Source organism: Uloborus diversus, chromosome 2 (assembly GCF_026930045.1).
Source record: "Uloborus diversus isolate 005 chromosome 2, Udiv.v.3.1, whole genome shotgun sequence".
Taxonomy (NCBI): Eukaryota; Metazoa; Arthropoda; class Arachnida; order Araneae; family Uloboridae; genus Uloborus; species Uloborus diversus.
The window spans coordinates 19,898,162-19,923,311 of record NC_072732.1 but is presented as its reverse complement, the minus strand read 5'-3'; the positions used below and the strand labels follow the sequence as shown (position 1 = coordinate 19,923,311).

At 34.5% G+C, this 25,150-nt stretch overlaps 1 protein-coding gene across 1 annotated transcript in view; it reads left to right on the top strand.

Annotated features, from left to right (window-relative positions):
* Positions 1–157: 157 nt before the first annotated feature.
* The window catches only part of LOC129235100 (X-linked retinitis pigmentosa GTPase regulator-like), a 54,132-nt gene continuing 29,139 nt past the window's right edge, over positions 158–25,150 (top strand). Inside the window, exons 1-4 of the mRNA XM_054868785.1 lie at positions 158–188; positions 9,748–9,873; positions 13,655–13,747; positions 24,854–24,916. Of these exons, the coding sequence (XP_054724760.1) occupies positions 158–188; positions 9,748–9,873; positions 13,655–13,747; positions 24,854–24,916 (313 nt within the window). The remainder of the gene's footprint in view (positions 189–9,747; positions 9,874–13,654; positions 13,748–24,853; positions 24,917–25,150) is intronic.

The window sequence follows — 25,150 nt, the reverse complement described above, 5'->3', positions numbered from 1 at the left end:
GGTTTCAGTAGCAATACTGATGCCACACACAACTAATGTTGAAACCTTATTTCAAAATTTATTAGTCACATATTTGGCAACGGTAAAGTTATTGAATAGGGAAAGTATTGGAAAAAAATTTATCTCGTGATCAACAAGAATCGTAATTGTAACTATTATGGCGGCAGATGTGGATAGCGATGTCCCAGGTAAATAAACAATCGCTGTACTATGAACTTATACTTAATTTTCGTAGAATTTTTTTTTATATTTAGCACTTTGTTAATTTAATAAAGTTGTGTAAAGCAACTGTCAGTTGCTTTTCCGCGAAAGAACGTCGCTATCTTTACTGAGGATGTCAAACTTATAGGGATTGTTGACAACGAAGAACAAGTGAAGCAGTTTCAAGAGGTTACAGAAGAAATTTTGAAATAGACAGTAGAGTGGGGTACGTCGTTTAATTATGGAAAATTTCGCTTGCTTCATCACCGTCAGGGCCAGCTCTAATAGTTCTGCCGCCCAAGGCGATATTGACCCCCCCCCCCCATTCAATAATGATAATACAGTAACCCCTCGTTATACCGCGCTTTTCGGGGGACAAAGAAAAAGAGCGATATATCCGAAAGCGCAATATAACGGAGGGCATTAAAAATAGTTATGTCTAATACACAAGTAAATTGACATTTGTTCTTTTTGACATTAGTTTAGTGGTTTCGATGTGGGTACTATCACACCTATTGAAATTTAAACAAGATTGAAATTTAAGTAAATTTTCACCGTCAGAAAGTTAAAATTATCAAATGGCGAATGAAGACGATCTTTCTGAGCTACCGCGAGATAAGAATGAGCATTCCAATACCCTCTTATTCCGAGTACGTTTTCTAATCCGTTTTACTTGCTGTAGAAAGGATGTGAAAAGTAAAGGAAACCAGATTGTTTCCAGGAAACTAGTTCGCCCGTCCACATCATTATTCCCTTCTTTGATGCAAATCCTGGTTTGTGCAACCAAGTACAAATCTTTTCTGTACTAAAAGAAGGGCGTATGTTCTCTTCTACATGGGCTACTATGACACTTGCTTGATGTCTCTCACTCCTTGTAAAGGCACTGTATCAATACAAAAGATGATGTCACGTAGTTTACAGACCATCTTAAACTGAAATATACTGTGCGGGTATGTACATTTGGATGACAGGAATTGCTGCTGCTTTTCCAGCGAATTCAGAAGAATTGCTTCCTTTTGTTCATTGATAAAATAGAGAAGAAAGAGACCTTCTCTGTGCAATACCATATGTTTTCAGAAATGGTTTCAAACTTAAAGCAAAGTTTTTTTCTTATTTTAGGCTTTAATATTTCTGGAGACAGAAGAAAAGAGCGATATATCCGAATGAGCGATATAACGAGGGACTACTGTAATAGTAATATAAAATAATAATATATTAATAAAATAAAAAGAAAATATATTCGGCACGACTCTAAAAGAGGTGACAGAAACTTGGATGAAACATAGGATGACAGTGCAGTAAGTTAAGCTGCTCAAGTTTTTGAATGTCTCTTTCGAGTGAGAGGTAAAATTAGTGAAATTATCCAAAAACTTTTACTGAGCCTACGATTTGGCGAAACCAAGTAGGCACTCACCCCTTGCAGTAATGAACCAAATGCACCGATTCAATGACCAACGTTTATGAAACAACAAGGGTATTCTTAATGCAAGTCAAACTGGATGCAGCAAAACATATACAGCCAGCGTTTTTATCAGAAATTTGCAGTTCTTGGGCAGAAATCAAGCATAAGAGTAGAAAAATCTATTTCAGAAGATGATGAAGATAATGGGGATCTTTTGCAAAAGTGGAGCCACAGTGGAGTGTGGCAAGTGTTTTCTTCAAACGCATTATTTTTTGAGCGAAAATACTTTCTTATCCTGTTCTAGAGATGCTTTATAAAGATGTATTGGACTTTTTAGGGCACACTTTTGCATAACAAACAGTAAAATTACTAATTGGAATTTGACTTTGTAATGCTCTTCAATTGGTATACGGAATTTAAAAAAAACTACTAGTTCAAGTAACAAAAGCAGTCCTTCCTAAAAAGCACAACTTTTTCAATTTTTAGAAGAATAAAGTCAATCCCATGGAATCCCGATCCCGCTGAACTAGCTCCTTACAATCTCGAAATCCTGCGGGACTGAAATCAGCGCAGGATTGGAAACCTTATACAGAATCCTACTCTGCGGGAATTCAGTTATCACGATAAAGTTTGGAAGAAACTAACTACGATAAATGAGGGTTGACTGTATGGTAATACATAAGGTATCAAATTGTTCAGAATTAAATTATACATAACATAGTTTTTTTTTTTCCAGAATGTAGGAAATTTTGAAGGTTAAAGATCCTTAGACCCCTTAAAAGCAGCCAACATGATATCATTTACATTGATTTGGCAGAAGTATTTGGCGGTTGATTTCGGTATTCTTTGGAGGAAATTGAACTATAATGGCTTTCACATTAATCTTACTGACTGTTTTTTTTTTTTTTCTTATTGAAATTGTTGTTAGTTTATTTCAATGGTGCTATTTCGGGTGATTTTACTAATACTTCTGTCATATTGCAAGGTTCTACTTTAGGACCCTTGCTTTTTATTTTATTTATTAACTAGCTGTACCCGACGCGTGTTGCTACGCCAACAAAAAAATACATCATTATACTGATTTTCATGACAATCGGTTGAACGGGGCAGAAGTTGCTACTCTGCAGTGCCACCTGGTGGTGAGTGGTTTCAAATAGAAAAAGTTTTAAATCCCCCCGTTGCATGAAAAGCCATAAAACAATAAAGAAAGAATTTATTTGTTCAAACTCAAAAAAATGGCAACAGCTAACTTCTTATCAATGAGATCTTTTACGCAAATTAATTTCTTCAGTCGATAATTTTATTCGTATTTATCCAATGGATTGTGACTTAAATTGGAATAAAAAAGGAACTATCGATCGGATTTTTTTCGAACTGGTCTATAATCATCCCAGTACCAAAAATAACAAACGGCGAAAGTTTCAGCCAAATCTGCCGGGTAGTTTTTGAGTTCATGGATGACATGCAGACAAACATTCATTTTTATCTATATAGATGTAAATATAGATCTTCCAACTCTCGTTGCTTACACAAAAAAGACAAGTCCTTCTCTTTGACGACACTCACATTTAATTTCACACTTAATTCAAATACAAGTACGAACACACTCAAACACAAAAACACAAAAGTTAACACTGAATATTCCCATCTGGAACTACAACATAATTTTCAACAGAGTTCCCGTCTGGAACACTTGTTTGTTTCTCCTCAAGCATCCGACTCCCGTCTCTCGCGTTTTCTCATTCTGGCAAAGTGTTTCTCCCACAAGAGGGCGCTCTGTACAACAGTTCTTTACACAAATCAAAAAACAACACTGCAAAACGAAAGTTCACAGCATCGGGCATCCTGCAATACTGGCGTCCTCGTCAGCATCACATCTACAGAACATCTACTTAAAAGAAAAACTGAAAAGATAAGAAAAAACAAATTAAACATGACATTAAAGGATATTTGTAGACCAGGGTTTCATGTGGTCAGCTGCTGTACTAGTTTTGTTTGGTCCGTCGTGGTGTCCAATCTTCACGACATCATAGCGATCATGAGGCTTCACTGCTGTCACACGATACGGTCCGAAAAATTTCATTTTCAGTTTCAATCCAGGACCAAATTGAGTGCGCTGGATGGCTACTAAGTCATCTGTTTTATACTCGCGAGGTTTTTTCCTCTTTCGATTAAACTGACGGCAGTTTTCTTGCTGTATTTTTAAGATATTGTTCTTAGCTTCTTCTCGTAGTTTTTCTCTGTCTGCCATAACACATTTAACAATTTCATCTTCTAACAACTTCTGAATTCTCACATCTTCTTTATTTTTCATCTTTACTCCGGTTAAAAGTTCGAATGGTGTAAACTTAGTACTCTTGGTTGTGCTACTGTTAATGACTCTCTGAACTGTAGCTACGTGTTTGTACCAGTGCTGCGGGTTATCGAGAGAAAGTTTTGAAAGAACTGGAATCAATATTGCGTGAATTCTTTCAATTTGTCCGTTCCCACGAGGAATTCCTGTTGTTATTTTAACATGCTCTATACCTTCATCAGTACAATAATCTTCAAACATCTGAGATGTAAAAGCTGGACCTTTATCGGATATTATCCGCGATGGACTACCGAATACATTTTTCTGTAACTGCAGTTTTTCAATAGCATCTTGAGATGATGTGGATTTTACTGGATAAAACCATACAAATTTTGTGAACGCATCTACCACTGTAAAAATATGTTGGTATCGTTTGTTTGTGGACGGAAGAGGTCCTATAAAATCACAGTGATAAGTGTCTAAGGGGACATTATTCTTAGGGATGGGGTTTAGCATTCCTTCACCTTTTCCTCGCTTCTTATTGCATAAGATGCAGCTTACACAATTAGCTACTACAGTCTCTACTAATTTTCGTGCATTAGGAATATAAAAGTCTTGTTTAAGTACCTCCTCAGTTTTAGATGCGGAAAAGTGTCCTTGATTGTGTATGTTTTGTATAAGTTGCAGTTTCATAGCTTCAGGTATAACTAACAATTCTCTACCGTTTTCGTATTTATACACTACACCATTTTTAAGAAAATGACCGTTTTGTTCAATGAGTGTTTTAAGTGTTTTAACGTAGTCATCAAGTTCTTGAGCGGCTGCAATCTGTGTTGTAATGGCATCTTGCGAACGCGTTACAACGCAAGCAACATTACGGCTTAAAGCATCAACATGCTTCATTCGTTCACCCTCCCTATGTTTAATTTCGAAATCAAATTCTTGTAAGAACATTATCCATCGTGCTATTTTTGGGGTAAGATCCTTCTTGTCCAATGTCTTTTGAAAAGCACTACAATCTGTAATTATTTTGAATCTTGATCCCAGTAGATAGTGTCTAAACTTTTTAAGAGCTTCTATTACTGCTAGGGCCTCCAATTCATAACTGCAATACTTTTCTTGTGCGGGTGATGTTTTCTTACTGAAGTAATAAATTGGGTGAAATTGTCCTTGTTCCGATTGTTGTTATAAAATTGCTCCAAACCCATGACTACTAGCGTCCGTGTGTAACTCTATAGGGGCTCCTTGGGTAAAAATATGTAAAACTGGCTTCTGTATCAACATTTCCTTAAGTTTAAGAAATGATTCTTCTTGTTCACAATTAAATTCGAAGGGTTTGTTACCTCGCAGAAGATCGCTTAGGGGCTTGGCTATCTGCGCGTAATGCGGAATAAATTTTCTAAAGTATCCTGTAAGGCCTAAAAAGCTTTGAACTTGCTTCAATGTTTTTGGTCGAGGAAATTTTTGAACTGCATGTATTTTCGTTGGAGATGGTTGAATTGTGTTGTTTTCTATTATGTAGCCCAGAAATTCAATTCTTTTCTTTAAAATCTGAGATTTTCGGAAATTAAACTCTACTCCATACTCGGAAGCTATTTTAAGAACCCGTTTCAATTTAATAAGTCCCTCCGCTTCATTTTCTGATGGAATAATTAAATCGTCCATATAAATAATGACTGTGTTGTCGCGCATTAAATCTCTGAATATATCGAAAATGTATCTTTGGAATACGTTCGGCGATACGGAAAGACCAAATGGAGCTTTTAAAAATTCATATTGACCCTTTGTTGTCACGAAGGCAGTATATTTGGTACTTTTCTGGTCAATGTCAACATGGAAAAAACCATTCTTTAAATCTAACGTTGTAAATACTTTAGCTTTTTCAAGATGATCCAAGACATCTTCAATTAAAGGCAACGGAAATTTATCCTTTATAATTTTTTTGTTTAACTGTCGGTAATCAATGCATAGTCTGTATGATAAGTCTTTTTTACGACATAATACCAACGGCGCGCTATAGTTTGAAGAACTATGTTTTATGACTCCATTTCGTAACCATTCCTCAATCTGATCATCAACAATTTTTTGTTCCGCGAAAGAAATACGTCTGGGAGATAAATTAACAGGTTTATCCTCTGTCAAAATTATGTTCATTTTCACTTCGGAATTCTTTATCTTGAGTGGTTTATAACAGTTAATTAATTCTAAGACCTCTGCTCTTAACTGTATATTAGCAATATGAGTCAAATCTAACTCATGGATATTTATCCCGTTAACAAGTGTAGCTAAAACGTTGACGCAATCATTTTGTGATTTACTATCGTTTATTTCAGTATCTTCTACACCCACTACTAAAGATTCACTTGGGTTTCTCCTTTTTCCCTCCTTGGGTTCAGCTACAAAACTTTGACCCTGCATTTCGGCTTTTGAATTAATTATGCCCTCTTCAACTGAAATGAGCGAATCATTTCTTCTCCCTGCCAAGGTCATTTCGCTTTGATCCCTTTTTTCTGCTAGCTGATTTGACATGGATACATTGATGGAAAAAAGATTGACTGAATAGTTTTCTCGCACTCCTAGAACCTTCAAAGTAGACCCCGACAATGAAATATTAAGTTTGCTAATTACATCCATTCCAATTAAAATATCACAACAAAGATTCTTAAGAACAAACAGTTTCACACGAATTTTAAAATTATCAACAACAATATCTGAATAAAAATAACCAATAGACTTGACACTTTCATTTCCAATGCCATTCAATACTATATCACAAGGTATTAATTCGGGCTTTCCGAGATGCTCATAAAAATCGGATTTGGCAATTGACAAGTCTGATCCGGTGTCAAAAATTGCATTTACAAATTTATCCATAATTTGAATATTTTTGAACAATTTCTCATTACTATTACTACATGTATTAATTGAGGGTTTATTTACATCATTGATATTGACATTTTTATTACATTCATATTTCCGATGACCATATTCATTACATTTTTGGCACTTAATTCCCTTTGCTTTGTTAGGACACTGAGAAATCTTGTGACCCATAGCATTGCAACCAAAACACTTGATGTGCTGGTTGGAAGAGCTTGCTTGCGAACGAACTGACGATGATTTGGTTTTACCTTCATATTTCAAATTATTTACTCAAGTTTATTTACTAAATCGGTTACTTTATTTAATTTTGGCAATTCCTCAATAAAATGATCTCTAGTTTCAAACGGTATTCTTCTCTTAATTTGATCAGCAACAAAAAGGTCTTTTAATTCTTCAAAGTTGTCGATGTCTAATCCCTTAATCCATTCTTCAAGAAAGTTGTTCAATTCGTAAGCGTAATCACGCCAAGACGCATTTGCTTCTTTTTTATGAGTGAAGAAATTCTGCCTAAATTGCTCTGGTGAAAGTTTAAATCGCTTTAATAAGATCTTTTTAACATATTCATAATCGTTGGCTTGTGGGTCCGGTTCTCGTGCTACTAAATTAGCAATGTCTAATGGTAGAAGGCCTAAAAGGTAAACTACCCAATTGTCTTTTGGAATGTCCAATCGACTTATTTGTCTTTCAAATAATGAAAAATAAATGCTCAAGTCACTGTTTTTATCGAAACGAGACATAAGCTTAGAAATGTCAATTTGAGGTGACGGTGTTAAACTTGTAAGCTGTTTAGATTCTAATTCTAATCTCTTTAATTCATATTCCCTATCCTCAAGTTCCGATTTTGCTTTTTCTTCTTTTTCATCCTGCATTCGCTCGAGAATAGCTCTAGTAAACTCTTCATCATATTCTTTATCACTTGTTATTATTTTAACTAAATCTGTCACTTTAGGATTTTGACCGACTGTCAACTAGAGTAAGAAGATCATTTTTTCTAACTCTGGCTAGGTACGCCATATTTCAAAATTACAGAACTTGGATAAACACAGAAAAAATAAATCAGTAAAAAGTACTCACGGCCACTTCTTGAGACTTTCCGCAACTATATCCGAATTCTATACTAATTCCATCCTAATTCCATCCCGGCCGGGCCCCCATGTAAATATAGATCTTCCAACTCTCGTTGCTTACACAAAAAAGACGAGTCCTTCTCTTTGACGACACTCACATTTAATTTCACACTTAATTCAAATACAAGTACGAACACACTCAAACACAAAAACACAAAAGTTAACACTGAATATTCCCATCTGGAACTACAACATAATTTTCAACAGAGTTCCCGTCTGGAACACTTGTTTGTTTCTCCTCAAGCATCCGACTCCCGTCTCTCGCGTTTTCTCATTCTGGCAAAGTGTTTCTCCCACAAGAGGGCGCTCTGTACAACAGTTCTTTACACAAATCAAAAAACAACACTGCAAAACGAAAGTTCACATAGATGATATTTTTAATGCACGTAACTATTGTGACTCTACCTTTTGTTCACCAATGATTTAGTACTGTTTTAGAACATTTGTACTATCGCTGATGCTATTCTTTTACAGATTGATCTGGATAATCTGCACAGGTGGTGCGTGGAGAATAAGTTAATTTTAATGTTAAGAAATGTGCAGTGTTTTGAGTTAGTCATAGATCTAAGCCATTTGTTTTTTTTTATAAAATCAACCAACAGTGTTTATTGCATTTTGACTTTCTTTAAATTTAGGTGTCACATTGAATATTAAGCTCCATTTTATGTTGCAAATTAAAAATATCATTACAAAAGCATATAAGTTTCTTGGATTTCTTAAGTGTAAGATTAATGACTTTTCAAATGACCACAACCAAGCAATTAAACATTGCGTTTTTCTCTTGTAAGCACCCACCTGGATTACTGTAGTATTATTTGAAATACCTACAATAATAATAAAGCTAAAATTTTTTATTCAATCTAAATTTATTTATCACCTTTGTTACAAAACTTATTAATTATAATTTATTAAATGATTTTTATTTTTTATTTGTAATCTATACAGTAAACTCCCGATTATCTGTAAGCGCTGGCAGCCATTCACACAAAATAAGGAGAAATCTGCTGAAAGTAACTGAATGCAGATAAATACACAAATTTTAACTTAAAAGTTTCATAATTTAACATAACTTAACAAGGCGAAATCTATTTTTAGAATTTGTATTTATTTCTTCCCCCTCCCTTCCAATGACATGAAACCTTCTATTATCACCGAGACCTGAGGTGTTAAAACCAGTTTGTTACATTTACACTGCTTTCTGTTTTAGATTTTAGATGTGCTTCTGTTTGTTAGTTAGTTACACTACTAACTGCTTTTGATTTACGCTAGGAACTGCTTTAGACCGCTTTTGTGCATAAACGAGTGACCAGACCAGTCTTGTTTGAAAAATTTCCTCTCCTCTATACGCTTTTGGTGCAACCTAGCTGGATCTGTTTCAGTTAATTTGCTTACATATGTGTATGATCCATTTGCAATTTAGAGATCCTTTTTTAGCTTTTACACACATTTTTACCTACACTGTTATCATTTTAGCTATAGTTTACATAAAAGTATGCGAGGTATTGATCTTGAACCATTTTAACCTGTTTTATGTATTTTCCGCGAAATTGCGTACCTATGGTTACCATGCCACCCTATTCCGCAGATAATCTAAAGTTTACTGTATAATGTTCTCAATTGCAAAATGCCTTGAACTTCTGTATTTCTTTTTTTCTATAAAGTTACTTAACAACTTGTAACACTCTTAGAGGTCATTTATATTTTATAAATATTTTTACTAAATTTAATAATGTCAATAATTTTGATCTTTTTAAATTTTACAAATTTGAATGTGCCCCTAAATTATTGAGGAAAGGTTCATTAAAATTAAAATGTTTTGTAAATTGTTCTATTTTGTTTAGATTGGGGAGCTGCATTTACGTTCGGGCGAAGTCGATTTTCCGACAATGCAGCCGGCAAATTTTGGATTAAAGAAGATCCTATTATTCAAATTGCATGTGGAGATGAACATACAGCTATTTTAACAGGTAAAATGCCCATATTTTTTAGTGCTCTTGAGCATTTTGAATATTTTATGTGAACATAATTTCTAATCTGATAAATTAAATTGCTTTGCGGAATATTTTATATCTGAAGTATGAAGTGAAAAAAAAAGGGGCGCTTGAAACAAGCGTGAGCACTGGGACCACTGGTCTAATGTACTGTCCCCGCTTTGACCACTAGTAGAGTCGAATGACAGAAACAAATTTCAGCAGCTGCCTAACTTTGTTTAGGCAGTTCCCAGGAATCCACGTAGTGGTACCTTAAGTATTCAAATCTCTGCGCAGAATAGTTGTCACTTTCACACAGTGCATGAATTAAGCTTTCATCTGCCATATGGGATCCTCTACACAATGGTTCATCAGTAACACTCATCAGACTAAGATGCCTATTAAAAGAAAGCAGTGTCCAGTTAGTAACCCAACAGACTTTTTGATCTTTCTCCTACTCAAATTAAGCAGTTCCCTGGATCTAAACCATGGAGGTTGCTGGTTGAGAACTTTGGCCTGTCTTTGAGAGTCAGGCGTATGCCACCGACCATACGATTTACCCATAAATATGTTCTTTGCAGTAATCCTTACTGCATTGTAAGCAGGGTTGGCTTTCTGCTGGCAGACACTAGTTTTTGCCGTGCCAGTGGCAGAAACTGGTTATAACCGGTAAACACTTAAAAGCGTCTTTAATAACTCCAGTAATTATTGAATGATATTTGTTTAAATAAAATAAAAAGTTAAATTTCATTTCATCATTTAAAAAAATAAAGTCCTATGCTAATCCCTTGATTTAGTTCCAAAAGAGAACTTTTCAATTGGAGATGCTCTTAATATTTGAATTAATCTAACAAAGAACGAGAAATAATATGGGTGCTCAGGAAAGAGGAGTGACATACAGAATTAAACAGGTGTTACTGATTGTAATTTACTCGCTTATATGCTTCATCTAAATTGCTTGTGATTGAAATTATTGTGTGTTTCAAGAAGAAAGTGCCAGAATTTTTCTTGTCAATACTAAGCTAGATTTTGTACCTATTGTTACAGCTTTGTCCTCGTTTCTTGAAACTTATTTTACCAGTCAAATTTTTACCATCACACCAACTACTACATGGTGGATCAGTTAAAAAATATATGAAAGTTTCATATAAACATTGCTTGTTCCTTGATGCATTGCATGCTAGCTCTTCTGTTCGAAAAATATTCTAAAGTTTCTCATTTGTGCATATTGAATTGAGAAACTGGTTAGGTTTTAGAAACCACCTTTTCTAAGGAGCAACTGTGGGGTCCAAACGATGTAACATCTGATTTTGAATTGAGATAATATTGTAATTAAATTGTTCTTTGGTTAACAACTAATTATTTTCTACGTGCATTTTCTATTGTATGTCAATAGTTAATTTTTTTGTCATTTTGTGAGTTTTTGCCAGTTTCTGTCACAAATGTGGCAAAACATGGTTTTTGCTATGCTGGTTTTAAACGGTTTCTACCAGTGGTTTTGACCACCTCGGCAGAAACTTGCCAACCCTGATTGTAAGGCAGACAGAGGACAGGCTCAGGTCCCACAAACGGTATATTAAAACCCTGCTTAGCTAACTGATCTGCCAATTCATTGCCTACAATGTCACGGTGACTAGGAACCCGGTATAGGAAAACCCTATTACTGCATGCTAGTCTTACCAGTGCATTGTGGCACTCCCAAACAGTCTTGGTAGGGAAACAGTCTCGATTGAGAGCTTTTAACACAGCTTGGTTTCTTTCTTTCTTTCTTTCACACACACACAGATTGAGGTTTCTGCTATTCCACTAGGGAAGCTTATACCTCTATTAATCCACAATGTTTCCAGGATTTTTTTTTTCCAGGACAGCACAAAGACAACACAATAGATGGTGGTGCCATCTATGGACAGTTTGAGAGATAATTTAGAACCAGGCCAGGAGCCGAATAACTTCCTAGTCTGGCACCCCCAGAGGTATCATTTCATTTGGAGGACATTGTGACCACGAGCATATTTAACGTCGCCCAGTCACCATTAATGACGACGTTGGGTCTTCGACCAGTGAAGATCGAACCCGAGACCATCCGGTCCCGAGTCCAATGCCTTACCGATCAGCCTACCACGGCCCCCAGCTTGGTTATCAGAATATTCTAATAACCTTACTGCTTATGTCTCGTTTTAGGCAGTTATTTGCACATGCCAAAATGGCTAAAGTTTCCGCCTTGTAGACAGTTGCAAGCTTCCCTAACGAGAAGCACAGATTTTTGTTGTTGCTGCTGCAGTATGCACCAGAATCAGTTCCAGGTGCTGTCTTGAAACAATCTGTAAACCATATTTCATGTGATTCTCTGGACATCCTTCCATTGCTCTCTAGGTAGAGAAACACAATGTTATAATTGGCATTAAAACTGAATTGTTTTAACATCCAGTCTGAGTGCATCATAAAGTAAGGATGCTCATTAGTCTTTGCACAAAGTTTATCATACAGAGACAGGTGATGACTTGCAGAGACCCACGAGCTTGAGGCAATATGCACACACGGATTGTTTCCATTTCTACTTGCTTTTGTAGAGGAAGTAGGCGTAGAAGGAGTTTAAGGATATAAGAGAAGGAGTTGTTCTCATGGCACTAGTGATTGCAATAGTGGCCATCCTTTGTACTTTGGTGAGGCAACCCTCAGCAATTACAGTACAGGTTTTACCCCACTAAGCAATTACCCCAAGCATAACCATATGTATAATTTATATTTAGAGGAGGTTGTGTTTCCTACCATGATCATGTTCCAAATGCGAATTTCTTATCATGGTAGTTTAGAAAATCAGCATCATTTATCCTGGTTAAGCCATTCTAAGTAGTAGCATGAGTTATCTAGTAGAATCTTTTGAAGGTCTATAAAAGGATTTATGATTCAAATTCCAACTCAGTGCCATATTAAAATAAATACTTCGAGCTTTCATATAATGTGAACATTTATGTTTAGCATTATGTTAACATTATTAAAACGTTTATGCTCAGGTTGATATTTCCTGGAATAACCCATTGTTACTTATAGATTTTGCTGTATGTAGACAACATAATTTTTTGAATAAATAAAGTTTGATTGTTTTCATGAATTAAAATATTTAAATCTTTTTAATTATTATTACAGTATAGCCTCAATTCAGTGCTTTTCAAGGAACCAGAAAAAGTTATCGTTAAATCTAGGAGCATGGACACTCAATGCAGCCAAACACAGACCAGTGGATTGTATCTTTAAATTGAGGAAATTGTTAAATCAAAGTTATACTGTATATTATTATTATAAAGTCAGGGAATTTCAAACAAACCATCTCTCTTCATGCAGCCTAATAAAAAGTAGCCTTTGAAAGATAGTTGTGAAAAGGAGGTATGGAAAAAGTGTTGGCCATGCGGGCATAAGCTGTTAAATGTTAAAAGTTTGTTTATCACCCAAGGAATGCGGGGAGCAGTCGGGTACATCAGCAACGCCTATACATAGTAGAAGTGGTTATAAAGGTAGTCATATCATTGGAAATTCTAAAATTAGCAGAAGGGACATGCCAAGGACAATCCACGTGGACAAGCCTGGACGCACTTTTATCACAACATCCAAAATATGAATCATGTATAGCTAATGATGATATGTCTTTTCTTCTTTTATTTTTCTTGTGCTATCTTTATTTCAATTCAAAATGTTTTTTTTTTTTTTCTTGTAAGAAATATGCTGTTTTAAAGTTTTTCTTTGTTGTCATTGCTGCCTGATTCTTTCTTTTTAATTTTAGCATCTGGAAGATTATTTACATTTGGGAATAATGAGTGGGGACAGCTTGGACATGGTCACACAACAACTGTTACAAAGCCTTCTTGTGTAAAAGGTATACACCAAATTAATTCGAGTTTAAGATCCTTGAAATAATTTTATTTTGTTCCCAAAATTTTATTCATTATCCATATGAAGAAAATGAAGTAGCAGGGGTCTGTCCAGGATTTTTCACAGAGTACGTTTTATGTGAAAAATCAAATAATTTTGTGAAAAATAAATTAATGTTGTGAAAAATCAAATAATTTCGCAAAAAAAAAAATTGTTAAAACGAAATTTTAGAATTTAGAGATGGCACAAACTGCATCAATTAAACTTAAAGTTGAGTATTTTCTTCTTCTATGTCGATAAAATCATTCTGGAGTGTTTTTCTGATATTTGGCGGGGGGGGGGGGGGCATCGCTCTCTCAAGTATCAATAATTATCTACCATTCCACATTATGTTAAATTATACTAGAATTATTTCTGTACAGTATTTAAAATAATTGTAACAAAAAATAAATAAATAAAATAAAATTCAGAATAGGGTTCAGCATTTAACTTTTTGACCCAAGACACTCTTAAAAAGCACAGAATTTCGTTTAAAACTTGTAAATTCCGTGATTTTAACAAAAATAAAAAGATATTTTAATTGTTTACCTCTTAACAAAGCGTAATTATCATCAAAAATTCAAAAAATCGGATTCCCGTAGCGGATGAAAAGAGATCGCAATTCTCAAAGTGAAGGCATAAAAAGTATAAAAAACGGCTTGTAAAAGAAATATTTTTGATAAAATTATTTTAAAATTGCATTTTAAAGTCCTATGATAAACATTTCATTAATATCTGTAGACACAGTCGAAAAAAAATTAAACCATCTATTCAGCATTTTAATTTTTGACTCGTAACAGAAAATGGAATTTTGCTTTAAAAACTTGAAATGAGAGTTCTAACAGAAATAAAGAGACTTTTCTTTTATTTGCATCCCAATGAAGCGAAGTTAGCTTGAAAAAAGAACAAAATATGATTCTCATATCGGATGTTAAAAGATTGCATTTTTCAAAATGTAGACATCTAAAGAAAAAAAACGGTAATTAAAAAAATTTATTTAAAGTTAATTATCCTTGTTAACATCGAAAAATCAAAACCCATATAATTTTCTCCCAAAATAACAATTAAACATCGCACCGTAAAAACGCAAATATTGACAAGCTGGTAAAATGATGAGAATATTTTCTAATCAAGTCATTAAAGGTTCAACGCCAGACGCTAAGTGGTGAGAATTTTGAAGTTGGTAACCCTATCTGAAGCGATCATATTTTTTCCCCACCCTTACTATCCCTTTGCAGTTCTAAGTTCATTTCGCAGATATATATTATTATTGTTCATTAAATCATGAGCGGGGACGGGAGAAAAGTGCTTACCAATGCCGTTTCAGAAAAGTTTACAACAACACCGCTGTTAATTAGCTGAGATAAAACAAACAACCATTATATTTATTTGGCAGTAGCAATTATTTATCGCTTGCAAGAGCATCGCAAGAATGCTGATTTTTTTTTTTTTTTTTTTTTTTTTCAAAATTAGCCGATTTTGTATAAGCTGATCCCTCTAATTTGACTTAAAAAAAGGGTTCCAAAAATTATCGGTTTATACACAGAAATATGCGTTATTTTGCTTTCAGATTTGCTCTTTCAATATACAATTTGTGAAAGATCCGATCTTGTTTATCAGAATTTTGTGAAGGGTCCGTTTTGTTTGATTGGGATTTTGTGAAAGGTCCGTTTTGTTTGATCGGGATTTTGTGAAAGGTCCGTTTTGGTTGATCGGATTTTTGTGAAGGGTCCGTTAACGGACCCAAATATCCTCTGGCCAGACCCCTGAGTAGATTCTGCATTTAATGTGCAATCTTTTAACATGTTCATTTTTTAACTGTGTTTTAAATGAACTAAATTTACATAAATGCAATTATGGTAATATTGATTTTAATATCATTACTGTTGCAGTAGAATCTATATTTCTCAGGACTTTTGTGGGCAGTATTGATAAAATGACAATGTTAAAGTATAAGAATTTTTAACCCAATCCTTTTTCAGTCATATTAGTGCAGCCACTGGAGGTACTTGAGTATGCAAAATATGAGGACCGCATTCTGCCAATAGATTTTAGTTGGGGAAAGCTCATATATTAATAATATGTATCTTGCAGGGCTCATTTTTGGTCCATTTTTTAACCCCCTTCCTCTTAATTGTTAAGAAAATCAATGGAGTTCTAACTAAAAAGTGTATTGGTTATTTATGCCATAATTTATAGTTGATTCTAATGGTGGAAGTGATGGTGGGTTGTTTTTTATAAATAATTAAAATAATGATGTAATTTTTGAAAAAATAATCAAAATTAAAACATGAAAAAATAGCGAGTTGAAATAGAAGATGTGCAAGCAAGACAAGCAATTACTTATTTTACTGACAATTATTATTGATACAATTACACAATGATATACAAAATTATCCAGACTTTTTACAACTGTAAGCCATTGTTCAACAATTTATCGTACATTTACAAGGTTGAATCAACGACTCTGGTAGAGACGGCTTAGTCATTTGTTTCGAACGTAAGTCTCCATTCACCTTTTCATAACCCAACAGGGTTGGCCGAATTGGACCCAATTGGGTTGGACCCAATGGGTTTTTTTGAAAAAACCCATTTAAAAAAACCCATTATTTAGCCCACTTTTGGGTTTTTTTAAATTTTCTGAGAAGTTTTTAAAAAAATTAATTAATTTAAATACTTTTACAATTTAAACTTCTTTTTTATTTTTTCTTCACCACAGACAATGAACATAAAAAATGAATTTTGAACTTTAATAGTATTTCTTAACTCTTAACGGCATAAAAAGAAATACTTCAAAGATTTTAAGTAAATATATTTAACTTTTTTCTTTAACTGGACAATAAATAAATCAAATTATCTTGACCAAGTCCTGTCACGTCTGATTTTCTCAATATTTGTAGATTGTACAAAGGAAACTAATCTAGTTAAAAGGCTTTCATGTGAATTATTTTCTGCTAACCAACACGTCACAAATCTCGAATAAACACAAGGTATATTTTTTAGAAATAAACAGATTTTACAAACGGTCGACAGAAAACAGAACAGGTATAGTATTTTCATTATCTTACGAAAAAGTTTAATATTTCTTACTCTGTACACAGAAATAGAACAACGGGCAACATTCTTGATTAAGCTGGAATTCAGTAAAAAGGGATTTAAACTACTTGAGGTTCTACAGTAGTTTTGCATAACAAAATGAAATACAATAAATTAAAATGCAAAAAAAAAAAAAAAAAAATAGTAATTAAAAACGAACAATAGATTTTATCACTCGAGAAGTAACTTTGCCTTAACTGTTGGTAATAATGAAAATTAAAAAATCTAAAACTTCACCATTCTTGGTTTATTTTTGTCTTTTATACTTTTCTTCAGAAAACGCTGAATTTTAACTAGCTTTCCAGCTTTTTTTTTTACCCGAAGACAATTTTTGCACTTTGTCCATATACTTATGCTACAATATGCTACAAGTACCCCACATTTTCCCTAAAAAAAGACAAAAAAAACCCACATTTCTTTTAAAAAAACCCAACTTTAGTTGGGTTTTTTTGGGTTTTATTTAAAAAAACCCAAAAAACCATGGGTCCATGGGCTTTTTTAAAAAAACCCGGGTTTTTGCCAACCCTGTAACCCAACTAACATAAATTAATAGGTTGCAACTGCATTTGATGAGCATTTTTCCAAATGTTTGTACTAGAGCTCTTAACAAATGCAAAGCATCTGACGTGCATATCACCTTCATTAAATTAAAGCAAAAACCTATGTTTTGGGAAATCGTTTGCTATCCGAGTTCATCAGCTGTTAGATTTTTCCTTGAAAATAGAAATGTGCAAGCTATTTCTAACTGTATGAGAGGAAAGTTGGCAAGGTCTTTGAGTTTTCAATAAAAACAATTTGATTTGTGTCAATAAAATCTTCAACTAAATTGCCAATAGGGCAATTTTGGTCGTAACCCCATCTGGTGGAATGGGCATTGAAAATCACCTAAAATGATGGAGCATCTGTTCCAGTCAACCATGAGAGAGTTCAAATCAGGTTTATTGCAAGGAGGATTGTAAACAAAGGAGATACGAAAACCAATGTTATTTTTCCACACTCTTAGTTCAAACGCTTCCAGAAAGTCTGAAGATGTCATAGTGTGCTTAATCAAAGGCTCTGCAATGAGAGTGCCCCTAACAAACACAACAATTCCAGATGCGATTTGACGAGAACGCTTAAGAGAATATGATTTATAATTTTTCATTGGAAAAGATTCCAGTTTGTCAGCAGAACGGCCACTTTCAGCAATACCAATTGCATCAGGTCTTTCAGCAAAAATAATACTTTTTTCGTTCAGAGAAATTGTCAATGGTAAGTCCACGGGCATTCCAAAAAAGAACCTTAAGGCCACGGTTGTCCTTGCCCTTAAAAGGACATTTCTTGATAGGATTTTTAAAAACCTTCATGAAGCCTTCAGAGTAGATAAACAGGATCAGCAAGAGAGATGGCGAAGGCTGTAGCAGATTTTGTGTTACCCAGGGTGCACCACGAGGAGGCCTGCTACACTACACCCCACCAGACTAACTTGGAATAAGTACATTGAACAAGTGACTGACATAGTGGTGGACCGCCTTTGCCTATTGAAACATCTTGCTGGAATAAAGTGGGGTTCTTCTCAAAGTGTACTTACATCCACCTTTACATCTTACATTAAGCCTGTATTGGATTATGGCTCAGAGGTCCTTATTACTGCCTCTGACAGCACACTTTCAAAATTCGACCTCGTTCAAAATAAAGCACTAAGACTCATCACTGGTGCTGCGGTGTCCACTCCTATTCCTGCTATGCAGCTACAGACAAAAATTTTTAGTTTAACTGACAGACGAATCAAGGCTTCCCTTTCTCTCGCTGCAAGATTATTGAGAAAAGAGCATTTCTGGTCTGATTACATTCTTCCACATACTAGACTAAAATTTCAACATTCTTTTCATTTTTAATGCCAAAGACTTGCAGAGGCCTTTGAGGTCTCCAACTCCAGATTTGGCATCTATAGGCCATCTTCTTATACTGGCCTTCTGAGATATGCTGCAGCTAGGTTTGATCTGGTACAGCCTGTCAAGAAATCAGATTCTCATCAGACTGAGATGTACTCCATTGCTTTGGCCACAATACACGAGAGGTACCCTGATCAGGATTGGTTTAGGGTTTATACTGACGGATCGGCCACTCCTTCAGCTGGTAGAGCATGTGCCGGTGCCTACTCCAAGCATTTTAGTCTTCAGGAGCCTCTCGACACTTGGGCGGATAACTTCGATGGAGAAATGAATGCAATTTTTATGGCCATCAGATCCATTGGAGAACCAGCTGAACAAAATATTGTTCTCTTTGTTGATTCTCAGGCTGCGATTCAGACCATTACTGATTACAATCTATATCCTTCAGAACTTGAGCTTGAGTCTAAAAAAATCCATTGACTCTCTTTTGCGTTCCGGAAGAGAGGTCGTCTTCCAGTGGATCCCAGGCCATTGTGGCATCTATGGAAATGAGCGAGCGGACATCTTGGCTAAAGAGGCTGCGCCCCTGCATCCACCTTCTCGCCCGGTTCCACTTAGAAACGCTAAGCAACTTCTCGCAAGCAAAATCCAACATGCTACCGTCTCTGCCCTGAGGAACAAAGCTGACGGAAAGCCCTTGGCTGTCAGTCTGTCAGTCTGTCAGTACATCAGTCTGTCAGTACATCAGTCAGTCAGTACGTCAGTCAGTCCGTAAGTCAGTCAGTCCGTAAGTCAGTCAGTCCGTAAGTCAGTCAGTCCGTCAGTCAGTACGACAGTCAGTCAGTCCGTCAGTCAGTACATCAGTCAGTCAGTACGTCAGTCTGTCAGTACCTCAGTACGTCAGTCAGTCAGTCAGTCAGTGCGTCAGTTAGTTCGTACGTCAGTCCGTACGTCAGTCAGTCAGTCCGTACGTCAGTCAGTCAGTCAGTACGTCGGTCAGTCAGTCAGTCAGTACGTCAGTCAGTCAGTCAGTACGTCAGTCAGTCAGTACATCAGTCAGTCAGTACATCAGTCAGTCAGTACGTGAGTGTGTCATTACGTCAGTCTGTCAGTACGTCAGTCTGTCACTCAGTCAGTACGTCAGTCAGTCAGTCAGTACGTCAACAGCGCACGCACCTTTCTCTCCTTCCCAGAGCCCTGGGAGTTGCCTCTTTCCGAACCATTACTGGACATGACTATCTACAGGCCCATTTACATAAAATCAACCTGGCAGATTCACCTCTCTGTGTGCTCTGTGAGGGGACTTCTCCAATGACAGGGGAGCATCTTTATAGTTGCTCCTCTTTTCATGATACAGTATAACCTCGATATCTCAAATCTCTCGGGACGGGGAAAAAATTCGAGATATCGAGTTTTTGAGTTATCAAGGTTTTACAAAAATTGCACTAGAAACTCTCACAATTACACACATGTATGCTATATGCATTTATATATGTACTATGAGACCACTTTGAATTTCGATCAATAAAGTAGTCTTCAATATTTTACTAGATTTGAAATTTTATAATTGTTCATTTCAAAATCTCTTCCTGTGCACCAGGAAGAGATTTTGAAATGAACAACAGTTTCAACTTTGTTTTTCACCTAAAAATTTAAAAATTCTTATCTTCAACTAGTAGCTCTCCACATTCAAAAAAGTTTTCAGCAGCCATTTTGTAGTAGCTAAAAAAGCAGAATGATGAAAATGAGGAACTCATTTTCTGTTTTCACTTGAAAACTGACTGGCGAAAAATCAACCTCCTTTCCTCAAAGTGGACAACATGTTCGAGAGAAATGCACAAAGATTCTAAACTCTGGGGAAAATACAGCACCCCTTTCATACCAACACTTCCCTATTATCTTGCTTCAATCCCCTAATCACAAAGTTTCCAAGAAGAAAGACGAAAACTGGTCCCCCTGGAACTTGTTTTACTGCAAAAATTGCCAAAGAAAAATGACAACTGAAACTTGCTTCTGCGCAAAAATTTCGACATATCAAGGGTTTCGAAAAGTAAATTTTGAGATAACTATGGAAAATACATAGGGGTTTTTACAGAAAGTGCAGGGAAAAAATGTTTTTTCGAGACATCAAGGGTTTCGAGATAAGGAGGTTCGAGATATCAAGGTTCAACTGTATTCATAATTGTGATGACTTCCAGGCCTTAACACCCTTTGAAGCCACTTCACTGTTATACTGGACAGCAAGACACCTTATGTTTAAAAGAACGATGGTGGGCGTAATTTAAAAAAAAAAAAATCTAACTGTTTTAACTGCTCATTATTTAAATTAAGATTTCCCATAGATGTAAGAGCTGTTTGTACAAAGGGCTCAGTTGCAGCTTTTAAACATTGAATTTTACTGCCAAATCTACTGGTAGTTTCACAACCACTTATAGAATGTAATGATGGCATACTATTGCACATTTTTCTCCTAGGGATTCAGCATCTAAATGGCACCGTAGAAGATTCTTCTTCGTATGAGAACGTCGAACCACAGACCTAAACAACATTCATTAGTTGTTTCCCGTAGTAATTACCAAAATGAATACATCAGTATGAACGCTGAAGATAATAACAGTTGATTGACTTCTTACTGTATGAAATATGTCGCAAAACATTCTAGAATCAGCTTTGTAATTCAAATACTTCATAAAATAAAGTTGTAGTTTGAAATATTTTGTTGCATCATCGAATCCTCCACAAATGTACAGTTCACAGTCTTTTATTTGTGCATATTTTGGAGCATAAGTGCACATAAACCTAATAAACTGTAATTTATTTTGAGGGCTTGAAAAGAAAGCTTTACAATCGTCTGTAGTTTTTGTCGAATGACTTGAAATTATGTAGTTTTTAATGATTTGGCCTTTACTACGCAAATTTGACTCTAAAAATTTTATTGAAAGGTAATCATATCTATCGAATATTACATCGATTCTTTTCACGTCAGGCTGATCAGAAAATTGCATGATTCATTTTAAAAAAAGCTTCGGCAAAATCACCAAACGTATTGAATTTCTTTAACTTTATTGTAGATAGAATTTATCTAATTTGGGTATTTATTATTGGAATATTTAAATTATTTTACTCATTGAGATTTTCCCAAATTGGAAGGTATAGAATATTGAATACTACCAAGTTGGTAGTATGCATGAATGCCAGCACATGCTGAATTTGACTTTCATTAACGTGCAACTTTTGAACATTGTTTTCTGAAATTTTTTAGTACTTTTATGGGCCATTCCACGGAAAACGGTAATTTTGTTCCACAGGTGACGCTTCATATATTTCATAAAAAGTAATAATTTAAAAGGATGATGAACAAAATTTTGTTGCTTAAGGAATCACAGACGCATGTGTGACTTCTTAAGCAAAAACTTTCTTCAAAAATTATTTATTTTTAATGAAATATAGGAACCGTCACGTGCGGGACAAAATGACCATTTTCAATGGAATGGGCATATACATATTTTTTTTCAATGGTTTTAATAATTATTTCCAATGAGATATGTTTCCTTTACATTGGAACCATAGCTTTCAAAATCTACAAATTATTTCGTTATTGCTGTATTTATTGAGCAAAAATATTAGCTTATTCAGAAGCAAGTTACCAGAGGTTGACTTTGGATGTCCCGCACATAACGCATGTAAATAAATTTTATTTTAAATAAAACAAGAAGTTCTGTCTAGAACTAGACGAGCCTACTTTCCCGTATACCCATACTACTTTCTAGTACCTGATCAATATACTCAAAAATAGCTAAAACCGCGAATTTTTTCAAACATATTTTAAAAATACTTTAAGCTGATTTCTAGGAATAAAATATTCCTCACTCATCTAAAAAAATCGATGTGTAAAAAAAAAAAAGAAAAGCAGCAATTTTTAAACAAAGCAGCTAATACACTTTTTTCCAATAAAAAAATATTTAACAGCTTTCAAAACGAAAAAATTATAATTAAAATTCATAAGCTCATTAAAATAAATACATCATCTCAAAATAATAAAAATATGGTTTCTTTTTCCCCTGTTGCCAAAAACAATTTTTTAAATGAATTAATGCACTTACCAAATAAAAACAATAAAATGTCAACTTAAAAAAATAATTTTCATTGTCAAAAAAAAAAAAAATCGTCTGCGCATATCTTTATGTAGAAACATAAATGACTTCGAGTTTATTCGCCGAAAACTGAATACCTAAATTAAAACTTTAGCGTAAAATAAAAACAAGTCAGATCAACAATAATTATTTCACAGTCAAAACCATAGCTGCGGAGTCAGAGTCAATCTCATTTTGAGATAAAGGAGTCGGAGTCGAATATCTAAGAATCGGAGTCAGTCATTTGTCCTCCGTGTATAAATTTTTGCCAAGGCTACGAAGTCAGAGTCGAAGTTGGGGAGTCAGAGTCCGATTAATTGTCGGGCACAGGAGTCGGAGTCAAGTGCCCCTAAATTCTCGGAGTCGAAGTCTGGAGTTTGGCGTCAAGAGCTATTTCCAACAAAATTTGTTTGAAGTAAATCCGCCTTCAAGTACGGAATTTACATTGACTTTCATTTTCCCCGTAGGCGCTAATGTTAAGGGATTTGAACTGTTCAAAATTGAACGGAAAATTGTTCAAATCAAAAAGATATTTTATATACAAGTTTTTCATCAAACGCTTTTTCCTACAAAGTTTGTTTGAAGCAAATTCGCCTCACAGTTCGGAATTGCCTTGAATTTCCCCGTAGGCGCTAATGTTAAGTTTTTTTGAACTGTTCAAAATTGAACAAAAAATAGTTCAAATCATAAAGTGAAATATGGGAATGAGGTGTCCTCTCCGAGATCTTTCGAACAAAGAAAAAGTTCGTTCGAATCGGACTATTCATTCAAAAGTTATTAGGGGGGGGGGGGGGCAGACAGACAGACCGACAGACATTTTCCCCCATCTCAATACCCTACTTTCCAATTTTTAATTTTTCAATATTTATTTAATTATTTTATTTATTTTTGACTTTTTTTGTTTTTTGTTTTTTGCGATATTTTTAAGATGCATTAAGCCTTCTTTCATGCTTTTTTCTTCTTTTTCTGACTTTTACTGGGAAAGTAGGCTAAAAATTGTTTAATAAAAGCATAATTGTGTCAGAGGAGTATCTTTGTATCAGATGTAATGATTTAAAAAATTGCTTACCCCTATTTCATTAAAATATTAAGAGATATGACGAAATGTTAAAGAAATTTAAGCGTATTTTTGTCCAACACGTGACGGTTGAATTGCCCTTATCTGCAATAACCATCTTCAGTTATTTGTTTCCTAATATTTAGCATTCAGTGCTCAATATTTCTGACAGTATCAACTTATATCAAACCTGTGTAAGTTTTATACTTCTGTATGATAATGGTCCTTTTTTTGCTTTTGTAGTTTTTATGCATAGGTTTGTTTTCAGTTGCAATATTTGATAATTATTGTATATTTCCAAACAATGTCATTAAATGTCTCTTTTTGATTTCTTGTAACCTTATCACGCTTAATAATTTAAAGTATGTTTGTCCCATATTCAACTATTCAGAAAGTTTACATATCTGGAATTCAGCTCTTCCCTGACTTTCCAGATAGTCAAACTTTTACTGTAATGAAATTTTCAAATTTTGTTAATGTAAACTCATTTCTGAGTTTTTGAATTTTATTTTCTGTTAGTTAATGTTAAAATATTAGATTTGAGTGAAATTCAATGGGAAGCCATATGCACATGTTGTTGGAAAAAAAAAATGATTTTTGCTAAACTAGTGTGATTTTTGTTGAGTAAATTTGTTTAAAATGCAATACCAGTTGAAATTTTCTTTCTAAACTTCATTTTCAACAGATTTTTAGCCATTTATTTATGCTACCAATGATTTTGATGTTGAATATTTAAAAACCCTGTTATTGTCTTCAATGATATAATTAAAAGTGAAACTAATGAATCCTAATTGCATTAAAGTACCTTCATTTTTTGATACGTAACTTAACCTGTCCTGCTAATTATTACATCTATGCTCTTTTTTCTTTATTTATTTTTATTATATTTATTTATTTATTTATTGAAACAGCACTAAAAGGTGAAAGAGCTACTGTGGTGGCTTGCGGCCGATCTCATACATTAGTTGCTACAGGTATGGGTTTTTTTTTTCAAGTTATGATTTGCCATTATGTGTATTGATTTTTAGTGCAAAATCTGACATTTTGAAACTTTGTACCCCATGTTCACTTTTTTTTAAATCTAGTTTTATTTACTTAATTTGGAGGGATAAGGGCAGCTATAAAAAAAAAAAAACCTTTGCATATACTTACATTGATTTTATACATATTTTGTGTCGTTGCATGGAATTTGCTTATCTGCTGTTCCT